The 17,906-nt window shown below is 36.0% G+C and overlaps 3 protein-coding genes across 11 annotated transcripts; 1 reads left to right on the forward strand and 2 right to left on the reverse strand.

Annotated features, from left to right (window-relative positions):
* The first annotated feature begins 1,189 nt into the window (after positions 1–1,189).
* Positions 1,190–5,171, forward strand: LOC101221680 (zinc finger protein VAR3, chloroplastic). Its single transcript, XM_004137299.3, has 7 exons — positions 1,190–1,698; positions 2,040–2,157; positions 2,324–2,670; positions 3,322–3,438; positions 3,842–3,958; positions 4,587–4,685; positions 4,850–5,171. The coding sequence occupies exons 1-7, from the start codon at positions 1,307–1,309 to the stop codon at positions 4,995–4,997; spliced, it is 1,338 nt and encodes a 445-aa protein (XP_004137347.1). The 5' UTR covers positions 1,190–1,306; the 3' UTR covers positions 4,998–5,171.
* A 643-nt stretch (positions 5,172–5,814) lies between these two features.
* Positions 5,815–8,043, reverse strand: LOC101222545 (aldose 1-epimerase). Its single transcript, XM_004137303.3, has 5 exons — positions 7,867–8,043; positions 7,734–7,783; positions 7,427–7,553; positions 6,906–7,010; positions 5,815–6,592 (listed from the first exon to the last, which is right to left on the reverse strand). Exons 1-5 carry the CDS (start codon positions 7,979–7,981, stop codon positions 5,970–5,972), a joined length of 1,020 nt encoding a protein of 339 aa, XP_004137351.1. The 5' UTR covers positions 7,982–8,043; the 3' UTR covers positions 5,815–5,969.
* Positions 8,044–9,650: 1,607 nt separating this feature from the next.
* Positions 9,651–17,037, reverse strand: LOC101222147 (DEAD-box ATP-dependent RNA helicase 42). 9 transcript variants are annotated; one of them, XR_004215784.1, is made up of 6 exons: positions 16,868–17,036; positions 13,024–16,778; positions 12,749–12,875; positions 11,598–12,306; positions 11,329–11,371; positions 9,670–10,229 (listed from the first exon to the last, which is right to left on the reverse strand). XR_004215784.1 is itself a non-coding variant. In XM_011650903.2 (3 exons), exon 2 carries the CDS (start codon positions 16,770–16,772, stop codon positions 13,416–13,418), a length of 3,357 nt encoding a protein of 1,118 aa, XP_011649205.1. In that variant the 5' UTR covers positions 16,773–16,778; positions 16,868–17,036; the 3' UTR covers positions 12,515–12,875; positions 13,414–13,415. The 9 variants fall into 9 exon arrangements, 1 of the variants encoding a protein (XP_011649205.1); XR_004215780.1 differs by having other exon boundaries at positions 11,325–11,371; XR_004215790.1 differs by lacking the exon at positions 12,749–12,875 and having other exon boundaries at positions 9,651–10,229; positions 11,325–11,371; positions 13,414–16,778; positions 16,868–17,037.
* Positions 17,038–17,906: the final 869 nt, after the last annotated feature.

Raw genomic sequence — 17,906 nt, forward strand, 5'->3', positions numbered from 1 at the left:
TTGTGTATCAATTTAATATTAACTTGATGAGACTAATCCACATGTTTGAGTTTAAAAGTTTTCATCTCTCCATCTACTCTGCTATTAAAAATGTGCAATAGAAACTTACATTTTCAAATTTAGGATACAAGTTTTCATTTAAGGTATTTCATTTAAATTCATAAATTCTATACTATCGACCTGAAAGATATGATCTCAAATAGTGATTTCATCCGTGATAAACTCGACATAATTAATAACAATCGGTATGAAATATTTTAGCTCTACATTTAAATTCAAAAGATACCATTAGCATTATTTGCAAAAGTTCTACGTTCTACACTAACAACGTTATAGATAAATGCAATGTAGGCATCTCAAACGTTTTTACATTTCAATATTGTTAATACACTCTATCCAATTTCTTTCACTATAGCAACTACAAAGACAATGGATTGAACTTTTGGCTTTTAGAAAACAACAACACGTTAATCACTATGGAGCTAATCTTGATGAGTCACGTTTTCATTAAACATTTTTAAAAATAGTTAAAAAAAAACACCTCATTTATAATAGTATTACATAAAATAATTAAGATCACGTCTACCCCACTAAAAACCTAATAAATCAATTGTAATATGAAAAGTTGGTCCTTAATTACATTTGTTGATATGTATCCATTTGTCACTCTCGTAATGAGATAAAAACATGTAATCCAGTTAAGTAAGAAAGGTGCTTAATCTGATTGTGGTTGAAAATTACCTAAAAAATCTCATTATTGTTATTATTAACATTGCAATAAGAAAATTATGAAAATGAATCAACAATTATTCACATATAATTAGTGGTGAGCAACACACACAGAAAAATCAAGGTGATCGACCAAATGAAGTATAAACCAGTTTTGAAAAGTACTAAATCGAGGATTTAGAGAAAAAAAATTATGTATTAAACTGACTCGAAGAAGCCGACCAACCAACCCTCTAAGTGTCGATGTCGAAGTCAGTTTGACACTTCACTAAACCGATTATGATCAATTCGAAATCAATTTTGTAAAAAAACAACTTCGATTGCGTCAATTGGTAACAATAAAGTTGGAATACAAATTAGATTTGTAAACTCTTTAAGTAAAATAGGATGAAAACATTTCAATCTATCTTTAGTTTTATGTTTGAAACTCAATACGATATATCTATCAATGGAACCATTTTTCATTAGACAATTGACTCGTCTCTCTCATCACCCTAAAGGCTAAAACCCATTTGCATAAACACCGAAGGGCAAAAACCCTTTTCCTTTCCTTGTGAAATTCACCAAACCCACAGCCATGGCAGCTCCCAAGTTCCTATACATGGGCACTGCAATCTCCCGAACTACATCCAGAGCTCTATCGCCATTCCTTTTCCCCAGAAGACTCCCCTCAAAGTTCATATCTTTCATGAAATGCAGTTCTTCTACCGTACTTGATTCCGTCGGCAGCGGCGGCGCTGATGCTCCCCAACCACACTCCACCCTCACCCACCACCCATGGCCTGAATGGGTTTCCTTCGTCGACGGCCTGAAAACCAAAGGTTACTTGATCGAACCTCCTTCAGAAGATGCAACTGGAGATGGGACCGGTGGTGAAGCAGCTACGCCACCCGTGATTGATTACAGCGACATGAACGTGTTGAAGGATGCTTGTGTCAGCTTTGCGCGCGACCGCTTTGATATTTTCAAGTGAGTTTTGTGTTTACAGTTTTCTGTTTTTGAAGTTTATCAACTAGAAATTGGACTTGATATTGACGTGGCCACGGTTGTATCTTCTGGGAATGGATAGTTCATACCCCTGAAAGTATTATCTATCCCTCTTAAACTTGGAATGAATTGATAGATTTTCATGGCCATTGTAGTTTAAGATTCTGGATTATCATACCTGCTTAGACTACCATTGTTGTTCTTGGGAGGAAACTGTGGTAGTGTCTTCGTTCCACTTGCATTTCTTAGCATGATATTGGTTACTGCCCTTGTCTTACGTTTCTCAGGGCTTGTTTAGAATCTATTAATTTTTCCTTGTGCAGGTCGTTGTCCACAGATGATATTCAAACGATTGTGAAGGATGGATGCCCCAATCTCCTCCGGAAAGCTGTTAATTCAGCTAAAAGGTTGAGGGCTTATGTGCAACTAGATGAAGGAGACGTATGTAGTCTCACTTAAATATCGTCATTGTTTCTTTCACAAGCTGGGTTTCCTTGTGTCAGGGCCTTGGTTGAGTCAATGTTGTTTAATTTGAAAGGGGAACTGACTCTATTCAAGCATATGTCATAAGGTTTGTTTTTCATTTCAATATATCTACTTTGTACAGGTTTGTAGTACTTGCAACCTTCGAGGCTCCTGTGATAGAGCTTATGTTATTTTAAAGCAAACAGACGGAACTGCAAGAACTGTGGATGTAGCTCGATTATTGCTGGCCTATGCATTGGATCCACTTGTTTTGTCTGGAGGGGATAAACCTTCGGGTAGAGAGCATGTCGAAGTCTCTGTGAGGAAATTGCTTTCTGACTTATCAGAACTTAGTGAAAAACCCATTGATCCAGCAGCAGTGAGGGAGGTTACAAAACCTCCCACAAGAAAAGAAAAATCATCAAAATTTACAGAAGATGCCTCAACTCGAGATGTTGAGATGAAGAGAGGGGATTGGATGTGTACAAAGTAAGTTATATTTGAAATGTATCTTCATTCCTTCTTTGAACTACTTTTCTATTAGCTTGAATTTCTTTGTTCCCTTCGATGCGAAAAACAAAGCCATCGTGGTACTGTTGTTAGGGGCTGTGCTTTGAATTAGGAGCTAGAAAGCAGGTTCAAAGCTACTTTAATTTAACCAGTTTCTTCAATATTTTATTTTTTTTACCATTTATTTCTGTCCTAGAAATTAAACAAAGGGATATGGATGATTAATTTTGAAGTAGTGAAAAGTAAGCCTCCCCTTACACACAACACAAGCCAAAGGAAAAGAATGACTAATTAGTGGGTGTGGGTTAAAGCAGGGTTGTGTTTTTTGGGCCAGAGATCAATTTACATACTGTTTATTTGGTAGTGTCCACTGTTCTTTCCACTTCAAAATTCCTTTAGGAAAGCGTATGAATTGCAACAAGTTATAACCTTGTCACGAGAATGTAGATAGTCATTCAGAAGGTTGGCATGCGAAAAAAGAAGTTGTAAGAAGCTTGTGGCGAGAAAAACATGGATATTCTTCATGAATGTTTCATCTACCTATAAGCTTTATATCTTGAGATGTGGCCGAGACCCAAGAACCTCTTAATTTAACTCTTTATATTTTGATTTAAAATTTCTATTTTGCAGATGCAATTTTTTGAATTTTTCAAGGAACAGAACATGTTTAAAATGTAACGAAGATGGTCCTAAAAGAGTACGGGAAAATGATATTGAAATGAAGAGTGGAGACTGGATTTGTCCAGAGTAAGTACATCTTCACGCTTAGTCACACTAACAAACAATTTTTGGCTTTATAATATTCGTATCTCTACTGATCTTATTGATAAACTTAATTGTACTCTTACATGTTCAAGCAGTAAATATAAATTATTATTGTACAAATGATCCCTCATAGGCGTCTCATGTTTTGTACTAATAGAAACATTGTTTGATTGAACAATAATTTCCTTTGCCTAAATCTAAGTTGCACGAGTTATAAGGATAGATTCTGGTGCTCTAATATGATGTAATGATGATAAAGAATATAAGAGGACTTTAGCTCATCTTTCTGAAAATTGGCAGTTTATCTTGATTTGACAATGCTTCTTTTAAACCCTCAGATACATCCCTGGTTAAACTCTTACATATTCCCTTTGTTATTTAATAGATGCAAATTTATGAACTTCTCAAGAAATATTCGCTGCATAAAGTGCAAAACAGAGGGGCCAAAGAAGGTTAATGTCGAACAAGCTGAAATGAAGAAGGGAGATTGGGTCTGCCCGCAGTAAGTTCGCAACTTATTCTTATGCCACTTCATCAATAATGATATAGTTTTCTATTACAGTGTCTGCAGTTACGTGCACTCACAGAAAATAGACTGTTTTATTTCACGTTGTCTGCTGGGTTTGATTGCTCAATAGAGTAATAGTTATTTGATGTGGAGATGTTGGACATGATACTAATTCTAGTACCTAGCCTCTTGAGAAAAAGTGGGTCAGATGTAAAGTGGATGCCAATACCACTCTTACCCTCTGATTTCTATTTCAGAAAAACGAATTCTTTCCTTTTGTATGAACCGACTGGAAAAGTGATTAATTGGTTGAAGGTAGATTTTGTTGAGGAGGTTAAGGTTTGTTTGGTCAAGTGAATTGACATCGACAATTCTATTGTAAAAAGTAATCTATGTAACTAGAGAAATTTGACAACAAGCAGAACTATGTCAAAATTATCCCAAGTTGTTTTATTAAATCTAATTATGACAATGTTTATTTTTTATGTGATTTCTCAGTTGGACCGAGTGTTTGCATCTGTTTTCTAATTGTGCAACTTTCACTTTCATCTGTTCTCATCTTCTATAAAATTTGCTTTCTATTTAACGGTGCTGCTCTCTGCTGGTTGCATTTACCCTACAGATGTTCATTCATGAACTTTGCCAGTAACAAGAAATGTCTTCGTTGCCGAGAACTTCGTCCGAAGAGGGAATTGAATCGAGGAGAATGGGAATGCCCCATGTAAGTTTACACTCTCTCACACCCTTTTCTATTAAACGACAATGAGGTTTTGATCCTCCAACATTGAGAAAAGAAAAGTACATGTGTCTCTCTTGCACTCATATGATTCATTGGGCAGTTCAAACAATCTACAGAAGTACTAATGAAACATTTGGCTTCCACAGGTGTGCTTATGTGAATTTCAGAGGAAACATGAGCTGCCGCAAGTGCAATGCTGAGCGTCCTGAACAAGAAATAAGTGACGAGTACGAGGAGCAACTATGGGAGTCACCTCGTGAAAACAGACGTCCAAGGCCAACAGGGCGTGATTAAATTTTTGGATGTTAGTAATGAAAATTGGGTTACTTTTCCATTAATTGTTTTGTTTTATGGAATTTATTTTGGGTTTTGGTTATTAATTTTAATTCTGTCTCTATCCAATTCCTAGTGATTGTTAATTAGCGTCTAAAATCGGGCTTTAATTGTTAGTTTTTTTTATTTTTAAAATCCAGCCTATTTTACCTCTCAATATCTTTCAATGTATTGCATTTCCTAAAACACAAGAGTTTTTTTCTTTAAACCAATTTTTTTAAAACAAAGGGTTTTTGGAAACATTAATGATAATAGATAATAAACCAAGAAATGGCATTTGTAGGCTTTATTTAAAAAGAATTCAAAATTGAATAATAGAATGTCAGACGGTCAAATATTTTTTTTAAATGATTGTGATTTTAACCGTCTAAAAAATTATTAGTGATTTTAACCATCTCAAAAATTACTTTCAAACATGTCCCAATAGTTAATACTATGTTGGTTAAGTTGGGCAACTTATTGGACTTGTATTTGCATGTTCGAGATCTACTATCCAAAGATGTCTTTATTATTATTATTTTCAAATCTTTTTTGCATTTTACAACCATCAAAACATGTCTTGGAATAAGTATCTAAGAATCTCATGAACCAAAAATTTACCTTTGAGTGTTTGGTAGTATGTCAACAAAGGTAAGTTTAAGCTAGAACTTAGTTGTCCAATGATTTTAGTAAGGTCGAGATATTCCTAAAATCTAAAAGGAGATATCTCTAGCTAAAGCCTAAAGGCAAGGGGCAGTGGGATCTTATACCATTCAGTAAACCTAAAAGAATATGACGCTTCAAACAACTCAGCTACTAAAACTTCCACATAAAACAAGAATCAAGTAAAACACAAAGTAAAGGCATTAAGGAAATACTCAAAACAAAACTATTTTCGCAACATAAACTGGAAAGAACCTTATTGTCACAATTGTTCTTATAATCTCAAGCACTTTATTCGACTGAAAACTCAAATAGCATAGTGTGCTGATACTTCTCACCTGGTTTAACAACAACAGATGGGAAGTTGGGTTGGTTCACTGCGTTGGGAAATCCTTGTGTCTCCAAACAAAGACCTGCATGCTTTCCATAAGCAGCCCCTCCTTTGCCAACAACACCATTCACATAGTTGCCTGTGTAAAACTGCACTCCAGGGGTAGTCGCCCACAAGTTCAGGACCCGACCGCTTGATGGTTCCTTCACTTTGGCGACATGCTTCAGACCTGATTTTTCGTCACCACAGTCGAGAACATAATTGTGGTCGTATCCCATGCCAACCTCATGAATAGAGGTACCTATCTTCTTTTCAGAAGTGAAATCGAAAGGGGTGCCTTTGACGGGCATGATTTCTCCTGTTGGGACAGTGTTTTCGTCGACTGGAGTAACATGGTTCGCCCAAAGTTGGATTGAATGGTTGAGAACGTCCCCTGAGTTATGCCCACCCAAGTTCCAGTAGGTGTGTTGAGCCAAGTTGATTATGGTGGGCTTGTTTTCAGGAATTGCCTCCATATCAAGTCTCATTGTTGTGCTTGAGGTGAGTGTGTATGTCGCAGTAACAGAAATAGCTCCTGGGTAACCTGTTTCGGGATAAAAAAGTGTTAATCTCCAAGACTAAGGTGACGTTTGGTTCCCATTTCGTTTTTGGTTTTTGGTTTTTAATAATTAAGATTTTTTTTAAAATTTCTTACCAAAATTTGCATAGTTGGTACACAAAATTAGGCTTGATTTTTTAAAACATGGTAAAAGTAGATAAAAAAATTAAGAAGTGGAATAACTGTTTATAGACTTAATTTTAAAAAACAAAAAAGCCAAAAACCTAATGGTTACACCAGAAACAAGGCCTAAATCATTTGGATGAAACAAAAGGAAGGAAGATGAATATTAGATTACCTTCCTCTCCATCAGCACTGTGATACTTAAAGGTGATGGACGGATTCTCCCCCTTTTTGTACTCACTCACTTGCCATACTTTCTTGTCAAATCCTTCTTTCCCACCTGAAAGAATTAGAGAGAGTGCTTCAGACTACTCCTAAGGATGGCACATAATACAGAGTGGGAGAAGCAAAAAAGGTCAAAACTAAAAGTTTCTTCCATATACTCAACATCTCGAACTTTAACATATTTGACGAACACACTTCAATTAGCGAATTTTTTAAAAACTCTGCATGCGCTTATAGATAAAAAAGAACATGGTCAACTGCCAAAATTCCCACCATGGTAGATTTGGGGTAATAATAAGTGAGAAACGACAAACTCGATGCATGCTATGAGATTTCAGATCAAAGAAGAAATTCACAGCAGATTCAATTTATAATTTGAATAAAATCAGAATTTTGTGCAATTAAAAACCTCTGAATATTGCAACCTACAAGATCCATTGACAAAACCAATGAAAATTCCCAATTCCTTACCATGGAGACTATTTGGAGGTTTATTAATAGGCAAAGAGTATTGTTCCCCATCGAGTGTGAACTTCCCATCTTTGATTCTATTAGCGACTCGACCAACAATGCAGCCAAAATAAGGCGAAAGACCTTTCTGTTCATAATGAAATCCACAAACATAACAATATTCAATCGCAATTTCGGGAAAGAAAATGTAAGCATCCACTCTAAACCCCACAATTCAGTCAAATCCGAGATATCCAGAACCATTTGAATCGCGGATAATGAACGATCGAAATAAAATAGATCACAATAAAAAAGCTAAAAATATTACCAAATACGGGTCGAGAGAATCAAATCCAAGGACTACATCAGCCAATTTTCCTACAAAGTTGCATAAAGACCACAATCAACAACATTACAAGAGGATGGAGAAATGCGAAAAAAACAACAAAAATGTTCGTTACCATCTTTATCTGGAACAGAGAGAGAAGTGATAGTGCAACCAAGATTGGAAATGAGAACCTGCATGGTCCCATTGTTGAGTTCGAAAAGCTCGGGATTCTGAGTCTGATCCGCCATTGGAATACGTTTGAGTAAGAAGAGAGAGAGAAAAAGAGTTATATAAATAAAGAGATATGTTTGAAACGTAAAAGTACTAATAAATTACTATTAGAAGAACCCTCCGGCAGTTAGACTTTCATGTTAGATGATGACGTCATAATATACTACTTTTTAACGTCAAATTTCCCTTAATTTTTATTTTATAAATGTTTCTTAGGGTAAACTTTTATCGTGGGATTGGTCATGATTTAAGGAAGTTTAAGAAATGATTTAAAATAATTATATTTTGTAGAATGAGAAAAGTTTGAAGTAATACAAATAAATTCCTATGTTTTCATGAATCCAAAGTGAAAACAAAATTAGAAATTTGTTAATATATAGGCTTTTAGCTATATAATAATTAAGATGATAATTTAATTATGAACGGAAACTGAATGAAATTCGATAACTCTGATCAAGAAAGTGTTTTTTCTTTAGATTTCAAAACCATTCTCTTTTTGTATTGATAAATTATAGTTTCATTTGAAATTCCTATAGATAATGAAAAAGAAGAGGGGGAGCTTGCAATAAAGAGAGTGGTAGGTTAACACGATACCTTGTCTAGCACATAGGGTGCATACAAATGAATAGAATACAACTTCTTTTCTTTTAGTAAAAATGGAAAGGAAGAAACATAGGTTAAATTGCTTGGTAAAAGTCAGGTAGAATGACAAGTTGCAGCCTTTCAAAAAACTTCCTAGCTATGAGTGTTACCCAATGTGTTAAATATGTTTTGAACTTAAGAAGAAGTGTTTTGATTACTCATTTACTTTGTCAACTTGATTCTTAATATAAAATTTTCAAAATATATTATATAATATAACGGAATAAATTGTATTGATGACCCAATGAAAATGCCAAGTTTTTAGAAAAATTTGACTTTTACATCATTTTCAAACAATTTTACCAACTTACCCCTATTTTATTTGTCTCTCTTCCTCCATTGTTATCCTTTTTTTTTCCTTTTCTTTTTAACTTATTTTTTCTCTTGTTCATTATCATTTTTTTCTTTTTAACTTATTTCTTCTCTTGTTTATTAACCCTTTTTTCTCTTTTAACTTATTTCTTCTCTGGTTCATCATCCCTTTTCCTTTTAACTTATTTCTTCTCTTGTTCATCTTTTCCTTCTCATCTAGCGAATGAAATCACGCACAACTTCAAAGATATTGCATAACGAAACGATCACCAAGGAACAACAAAAGAGAGAGGAGTGAGATAATGTGATAGAGGAGAATAGAGAGGAGTGAGATAATGTGATAGAGGAGAATAAGATAAGACAACAAGCAAAATTATACTGAAATTCAACGATATTGCATAACGAAACGAACACCAAAAAACAAGAGCATGAGGAGTGAGATAACTATATAGAGGAGAATAAGACAATGGAGAGTGAGACAAACGAAACAGAGGGAGAGCAAGCTACGCAGAAGAAAGGGAGGGAGCAAAGACATTTAGCAATTTTTCGTGTTCATGAGTCCTGTTGAAGAAAGAAAAGACAAATGGGATAATTCCACACACGCATGACATTGCACAAAGAGTTTTAACAAGTGGGACATTTGTTTATTTTGAACCTCCAAAAAGGGGTCAAGAGTGTCATTTTTCCAAAATAATGCAAGAACAGAAAGAGTATTCTTGTGATAAACCAGTGAAAAAAATAACTAGCAATATCTTATAAATGCGAGATTCAATAGCTGAATCAATGAAATATATATATCAATTGCCACACATCATCCTTCCACACTTTAATAAAAGAGAACACTAAAATAAATTAATTACAACTTTACTTTGGCCCCAAGGAAACACTTAAAATTTTCAAGCCCTGTTTGAATGGTCAAAGAAACAAAGGGGGGAATATGGAAGAAACGAAGAAGGCATAATCCTTGCATTCCAAGTAACACAAAACCAAGCAATAGACATTTTACTTTCTATATAAAACCTTTCAAATTTGTTTTCATATAGAAAGCACTTAAGCCAATTAGCTCACCTCAAGCTCTTTCAAGTTTGCATTCTTTTGGTTCAGTGTAGAGAAGAAGCCACCACAAGCAGAACCAGCAATGGTGTCTCTCACCCTACAAAAGCGGCTTGCCGCCAGCAGCCTCAACTGTGGCAAACGTCGAGTATGGCTTGATCCGGACGAGACCACCACCATCTCCTTGGCCAATTCAAGTAAGCACTTCAACTTTATCTAGAATTGTTGCATCTTCTCTTTTCTTTCTCTTCGTGTTAACTTGAAGAGTCATGAAGTTTAGTTGTAAGTACATAACCACTTAAAGAGAACAGTGAGAAAATCAAAAGTAAGGCAGGTTTGATCAGTCATCATTTTGGTGTTTGATGTTGAATATTATTGATTTTAGAAAATTCTAAAAACATTTTAAAATTGCGTTTTCTGTTGAAGTGCTAGATGCATGTTTTGAAATATTTATTATAAACGTTTTCTTACATACATATCAATCATACATATAAAATTTTCATAATAAAAAAATTAGAGAAAAAGTATAGTTATCACAATTATTTAGTTAAATAAGTTCTCAGATAGAAACTTCCATTTGATACTATTTTTGTTTTCAAAAAATAAACCTATAGACAATACTTTCCGTCTCTCTCTTTCTTCCTTTGTTATCTATAATAAATATTACCAAAATATCTTCCTTTGCTATCTATATTAAATATTACCAATTGTTTAAAAAACCAAGCCAAAACTTGATACTAAAAAAAAAAGTAACTTTTTGCTTTTGAAATTTAGCTAGGAATTCAACCACACAAAGAGGATATAGGCTTAGTTTTGAAAAACAAAAACAAATAACGAAATAGTTACAAACTAGACCTTACTGATTCCATAATTCTAAACTCGTTTTTAAAACCAAACATAACAACTCAAGATCATATTTAAATATATAAAAATCACTTTTAAGGGCTTGAAACCAAACATTAATATGATTATATAAAAATCAATAATCTTTTTTCTAAAATCATATTTCAATCATCACTCCCAAAACATACCCTTAGAATAATTGATTCCACTGGATGCAGATTTCACACAAGAGTGGGCAATTAAATCTTTAGTTTCAGAAAAGAATTTTGTACCCCTGATATTAACAATTCAAGTAGCAAAATCTTTTCTAAGAGAACAAGGATATTTTAACTAAAAAGCATATGTAACTATCAGGAATGAGCATCAGAAAGCTCATAAAAGATGGCCTAATCATCAAAAGATTGACAACAACCCACTCAAAATCTCGATCTCGACAACGCCATCAAGCAAAATCAAGAGGACGTCACTCAGGGAATGGAAAACGAAGAGGAACAAAGGAAGCAAGGTTACCTACAAAGCTGCTATGGATGAGAAGAATGAGAGTCCTCCGAAGATTACTGCGAAAGTACAGAGACTATGAGAAGATAGATAGGCATATTTATCATCAAATGTACATCAGAGTGAAGGGAAACGTCTACAAAAACAAGCGTGTTCTAATGGAAAGTATTCACAAAGTCCATGCTGAAAAAGCATTAGAAAAAACACTTTCTATTCAGGTGGAGGCCAAGAGAGCAATAAATAGTAAAGCTATAATAAGATTGTGAAGCAGAAAGATTACTCTACCATTAAGGCTCTGGCTGTGACATAATTCACACATTCAGGGTCTGTCTTCCTCATAGCCATATAGGGGAAGCTCAATAAAACAAATGGTTAGATAAAAACTGTATAATCGTCCATTAATATTTTTCAACTTCATATGTATTTGTATGTTTCACATGAGTTTTATGATGACAAATCTAACAGAGTGAACAGTAATTGGTACCTACAGATATTCAATGATGAGAACCTATGCTTTAAACAGCATTCATGTGCAATGAAAAGGATATAACATCCTATTTAGAACCTCATTTTCAGATATTTGGCCAATAGATGGTTAGCAGGTTTTACAATATGAAAATGGAACAGTGCTTTCTTGATTGTTCCATCCAAGGGAATGTTTTACACGTTACCCAACTGAATGAAGAATAACATCCATTCCAAATGCAAGCTTCCTCATGAAGGACGATCAGAGTTCAAAATACCTTCACTTCGCTGCATAAAAAGGCTACAAGGCAAACCATTATCACATAATGGAATTGGAAACAACCAAAACACATTCTAAAGAAGCCAATAGGACTCCCCAACTTCTAACTGAGGGATAAGGAAGGACATTTCTGATTCCCATCCTCCGGGAGACCTCCCCTTGCCACCCTCTTAATTTCTTTGGTCCGAGCTCTGGTCTGGTAATGGTATTTCCTTCTCCCAGATTTCACAACCCTGCAATGGTGGATGCCTGTGGTTGACAAAATTTGCGCTCAATCATTTCAATTAACCATGAAACGATCAATCATTTTTATTTGGCCATTCTCTAGGCAGTTCAGCATAAAAGTAAAGAAAGAAATGAGGTTCTCAAAGCTCACCCATTATCCTTTCTAGTCGTGATATTCCATATAATGCAAAACAATCACATTACTGTTCTTAAGGTAGAAAATGTTAACAAATAGAGCGAACAGACAATAGATTTCAACAGATTATAGGATCCCATAACATATGCAAACTCATCTATCACAATTAGGCTAGTAATTCTTGGAAAGCATAGTAAATTGGTAGAAACGTCTGAGAATCTAAGGATTATATAAAAGGCAACATTCTGAATACTATAAATATTTCATATATGAAATATTCATAAATGAAATCAATATCTGTATGGGGGATCAACAGTACAGTATATGTACATTTCATAAACCAGATATGACAAACCATGACCATCTAACTTGAGGGCTTTCAACATTCCAGCTGCAAATCAGAACATCATGAGGATCACGGAAGAAAAACAATCAACTGCAGCATTCAAAATTAGACCTGGAAAAAGGAAAAATAAACTTCACATAAACCCAAAAAAGGGTAAAAGATTCTAATTGATAAAATATGGTAACAATAGCAAGTGTAGAGTAGCCCCGCTGGAGCATTGATCAAATTGAGCAAGTGCAAGGATGTCTGGAACACTAACGCAAAGGGTGGCGCACCATAATTGCCATCTGATAGCCACTATTGCAAGGTAATAGCGGAGAGACAATATTGAACATGTGATCTAGGTATATAACATCCCTCGCACCATAGGAAAAGAAAAACAGAACAAAAATCAAAAGAGGCGAACATTGAAATAATATACATATTAATGATATCTTACATCTAGGGCAAAATTCTACAAGATATTAGAAAGCTAAGAAGAAATAGAAATCCTGAGAATACTATGCTCCTGACTCAACTAATAGAATCTTTTGTTTCTCAATTTGAAAATAGAAACAAAGAAAGGGGGAAAATCACATGATACGTGCAATTTCCAGCAACAAAAGGATTCATGAAAACCATGCCGTCAAAGTAAAGATTAAGTTCTCACACTTAAACGACCGAGTATCTGCCTGGTTGTGATCCACCGGGTAGTGACAGTGTTTGGTTTGTAATGTCCTCAAGGACACGTTTTAACTCAGCTTTAGCTCTCTTAACAGATTGTTCAGTAGGACCTTCAATGAACAAGTAAAGCTTGCGCTCTCCAGGTCCAGCAATCTTGCCTGGTGGAAAGAACTGTCCCCTAGTAGTAATAGCAGCTCCAGTCCACTCTGAAATTGGGCCTAAGGTCTCCTTATGGGTTACCTTCCATCGAGCATTCTGTGGGAAATCGTTAATTTCCAATTCAGCTTCATAGTGTTCAGGTATTGCACTAGCTTGAATCTTGGCTAGGTTGTGTTGCAAGTTCATTGCAGCTGCTAGTGCTGCCCTTGCAGCAGCCCCATCATTAGTAACTGTAGGCAATGTTGCACTAGGAATAACTGGCATTGTTCCTGGAATTGTGAGCCCAAGAACACCGGGCAGAGAAACAGGTAATCCCCCATTTGGAAGTAGCTGAGCAGCAGAGCTGGGAGTTGTGATTGAAACTGCACTGACTTTAGTGGCAGCTGCTATAGCAGCTATCTGGGCCAAAGCTGCCTGCTGTGAGATATCACCACCCGCCTTCCGGACACCATCGTCTTCATCTTCTGAATCTGATTTGTCCTCCTCAAAACCATATTCTTTAGCTTGGGCTTTCTTTGCTGCCCTCCTCACTTCATCTTCTTCCTCGTTAAATTTGAAACCACTGCCACCATAGCCAGTTCCATGGGCCTGCTCTAGTCCTTGATTCACCTTCGCCATGAAACTATCAGCAAGAGCTCTCAGGTCATCAGGAACAACCTGCTCGGAGAGTTCCAATGCTTTCACCAGATCTGGTGCATATCTTGAATCTTCCTCAGCAATAAATGTGATGGCGCACCCTTTACGACCGGCTCGGCCTGTGCGACCCACACGATGCACATAATCTTCATAGTGGTTTGGTACATCAAAATTGATCACTAGCTCCAGCTCCTTGACATCTAAACCCCTGGCAGCAATACTAGTTGCAATTAACAAGTTGCACACATTGCTTTTGAAATCTGATATGGTAGACTCACGATCAGTCTGATCCTTTGCTCCATGGAGTGAGAGGCAAGGGTAACCATGCTTCAGGAGATCCCTAAAGAGAGCATCACATTTCTCCTGTGAGTGGACAAAAATTAGAATCTTGCCTTTCTCGTACCATTCTCCCAACAGTTCTAACAGTCTCAAAAACCTCTCATTTTCGGGCCTCACTTCAACTAACTGTGCTATGTCCTTATTCACAACACTCCTCCCACCAACCTGTACCTCAACAGGTTTGTTTAACACTTTACGAGCCAAAATTTCAACTTGACGAGGAAAAGTAGCAGAAAATAGTACAGTTTGACGGTCTGGTCGAATATTCTGCACAATTCGAGTAATCTGAGGTTCAAAACCCATGTCAAACATCCTATCAGCTTCATCCATGACTAAATATGTAACTCTACGCAGATTTGTTATTTTCCCGGCACTGGTGCAGAGTATATCAATCATCCTTCCTGGAGTACAAACTACTATTTCAGCTCCACGCTTAAGCTCACTAATTTGTTGGGCAACACCGGAACCTCCATATACAGGCACACACCTTAGACCCATTACCTTTGAAAATTTTTTTATGTCACTGTGTATCTGCTGGACCAACTCTCTGGTAGGAGCCATTATAAGCCCAATAGGACCATCACCAGGTACAACAGGTGATTGATCCTTGATATGCCTCAGCATTGGAAGCACAAATGCAAGCGTTTTTCCAGATCCAGTTTTGGCAATACCGATGCAATCTCGGCCACTCATGACTATTGGCAATGCCTGAGCTTGTATTGGCATTGGCTTCTCATAGTTAAGTTTCTTGATTGTTTCTAAGATTTTACTTGTAAGTCCAGTTTGATGCCAGGTTTTAACAGGCTTCGGAACATCTTTTCCATGTATCTTCAATTCCAATTGCTTCCGATAAGCAGCAACTTCTTCCAAAGTCATCCTTGATATCTCCTTCACTTCGATATAGAAGTTCTTACGGAAAGGCTGATAGTCCATCTTTGAATGGTCAACAATAGAGAGCTTCTCAGCCTTTGTCTTCTTCACCCTTTTCATGAACTCGTCGTCGTCTTCATCTTCTAAAGTATCTCCATCGTTCTCAAGATCTCCATAGTCTGTGTCAGAATCTTCACCAGGAATTATTCTGCCCATTGATTTATTTGAAATTCTTCTTTGAGCCTTACCACCACTCTGATCGCTTGGTTTATCTCTGCTCTTCAACTCTACAATTTTATCATCATTAACTGTGGGGACCTCAACTTTGTTTAGCTTCTCCACTTCAGGCAGAACCATGGAGTTCATGAAAGCATCCAGAGGATCAATTTCATCATCAGCTGCATCACCACCAATGCTATCTTGCGGTGGAGATGCAGCTGCTTCATTGCCATTGTTGAAGTTCACTGCAATCTGTTCACCATCTACAAGTGGCTTAGAATTTTCATCCACATCCATATCCGTCTCAGTGGGCCTGGCATTTTCATACTCATCATCAGATTCACCTTCAAGGGTCCATGTCTTGCCAGATTTTGGTTCATCAGCATTCAGTTCACCCTGCTTATCTCCATCAGCTTCTTCTTTCAATCTCCTTGACTTCTGCCACTCCTGAACTCTTCGCCTTCGTTTTTCCATTTCTTCATCCAACCTCTTTTGTTCATTTTCCAACTCCTCTTCACGAGTTGGTTTTGTTTCATTCTTATCAAATGCATCTTCTTCACTCTTTTCTCGTGGACTCTCGTCAACGTGATCTCTCTGCTTGTTTATCCTGCTATTACTTTCGTGAGCTCTATGGTCGTCGTCATCTCTCCTACGCCGCTTCCTACCATGTTCAGTAGAATCTTCATCACTATATTCGCTAACAACTTCCCGCCGCTTCCTTCTATCTTTGTCTCTTTCTTTTTCCCTATCTCTCTCACGTTCTCTCCTCTCCCTGTCTCTGTCTCTATCCCTCTTATCTCTTTCTTTCTCTCTTGCCCTTTCCCTCTTCTCCTTGTCCCTGGTTTTCTCCCTCGCCCTGTCCCTCTCCTTCCTCCTATCCCTTCCTCTATCTCTTTCATCATCCCGATTCCGTGTTTTATCCTTATCCCTCCTAGGTTTTTCCTTTTCCCTCTCGTGTTGCACCAGCTCTTCAGAATCATAACTCCTTTCCCGATCTCTCTTCTCCTTGTCCCTGCCTCTATCTCCGTTTCTCTCTTTATCCCTTTCCCTGTCGCGTTCACGATGACTCTTCTTTGGTTCATCCAAATCGTCTCTTCTAGATTTACTTCTCCCTTCCTCCATTGATTGCTGCTGCAAAAGCTTCCAAATCAAAGAGAGAAACAAAAGGAAAAAAACAACAATTCGACTCCGAAAACTATGAAACTAGAAAAGCTAACCAGGTCAAGGAGGAAAGAGTAGTCGAAAACCCTAATTCCGGTGCTTGAAGAGCTGCGTTGGCCGGTGAGAAGCTGTAGGCTTCAACCGCGCCGTTCAGTCCGATCACGGAAAAGAGATCTCCACTCTCCTTAGCTTAGTCCTTTGGGAAATTGCTGTCTTCAGGCCCGTCTCAACTTATTCGGCCCAAATCTCTACTTCCATGAACCAAAATTGAAATAGAGGATTATTTTAGCCATAATAATTAAAATTATAGTAACATTTTTTTAAAATTGTAAATATAACAAAACTATCACTTATATAGTTGATAGACTTTATATGGTATATTGGTGATGGACCAATATTTGCAACATAGTCTATCAGTTAACATTTTAAAAAAATTGTAAATATAGCAAAATTATCACTTATAGATTTGTATCACTAATAGACTTCATATGGTATATCAGTGATTGACCAATATTTGCAACATGGTCTATCAGTGATAGACTTATATCATTGATAGAATTTGACAAATTTTGTTATATTTGCAATTTTTTTAAATTATGCTATATACTTAATTAATTTAAATTTAATTACTAAATTTACAAATATCCCTAGTTAGAAATGACTATTAAAGTATGCAAATGTCTACATTTTTTAACTTTATATATACAGTGAATCTATATATTATTTAACTTTCTTCTCATCTGTTCCTTTCCTCCCAATTTAATGTATATATAATTTGTTTACTATTACTTTGACTTTTAAATAGTTTAGAATATAAATGATAATTTTTAAATATAACCAACTATTTTTTTTGTAAGAATTTTTTAAGGAATTAATGTGACAAGGTTTATAATTTAATAAATATTTGCCAAAAAGATAAAAGACACACGTAGAAGTCTTTCAGTAGATAACTACTAATAAAAATGTCTTTCAGTGCATTGATAGACTAATAAAAATGTTTATCAGTGTTAACGTATATTAGTGTTAATTGTTGATAGAGTGAAATTTTACTCTACTTTAAAAATATTTTCAATATAATATTGTCATTTACGATAA

This window comes from Cucumis sativus, chromosome 1 (assembly GCF_000004075.3).
Source record: "Cucumis sativus cultivar 9930 chromosome 1, Cucumber_9930_V3, whole genome shotgun sequence".
NCBI lineage: Eukaryota > Viridiplantae > Streptophyta > Magnoliopsida > Cucurbitales > Cucurbitaceae > Cucumis > Cucumis sativus.

What these genes read in the sequence shown, in the direction of transcription:
- LOC101221680 (XM_004137299.3), top strand. Translation starts at nt 1,307, where the DNA reads ATGGCAGCTCCCAAGTTCCTATACATGGGCACTGCAATCTCCCGAACT. An exon ending in GGAGACTGGATTTGTCCAGA is followed by an intron (nt 3,439 to 3,841) that starts GTAAGTACATCT and finishes GTTATTTAATAG; the next exon opens with ATGCAAATTTATGAACTTCT. An exon ending in GGAGATTGGGTCTGCCCGCA is followed by an intron (nt 3,959 to 4,586) that starts GTAAGTTCGCAA and finishes TTTACCCTACAG; the next exon opens with ATGTTCATTCATGAACTTTG.
- LOC101222545 (XM_004137303.3), bottom strand. Translation starts at nt 7,981, where the DNA reads ATGGCGGATCAGACTCAGAATCCCGAGCTTTTCGAACTCAACAATGGG. An exon ending in CTCTGTTCCAGATAAAGATG is followed by an intron (nt 7,784 to 7,866) that starts GTAACGAACATT and finishes GCAACTTTGTAG; the next exon opens with GAAAATTGGCTGATGTAGTC. An exon ending in ACCTCCAAATAGTCTCCATG is followed by an intron (nt 7,011 to 7,426) that starts GTAAGGAATTGG and finishes TAATTCTTTCAG; the next exon opens with GTGGGAAAGAAGGATTTGAC.
- LOC101222147 (XM_011650903.2), bottom strand. Translation starts at nt 16,772, where the DNA reads ATGGAGGAAGGGAGAAGTAAATCTAGAAGAGACGATTTGGATGAACCA.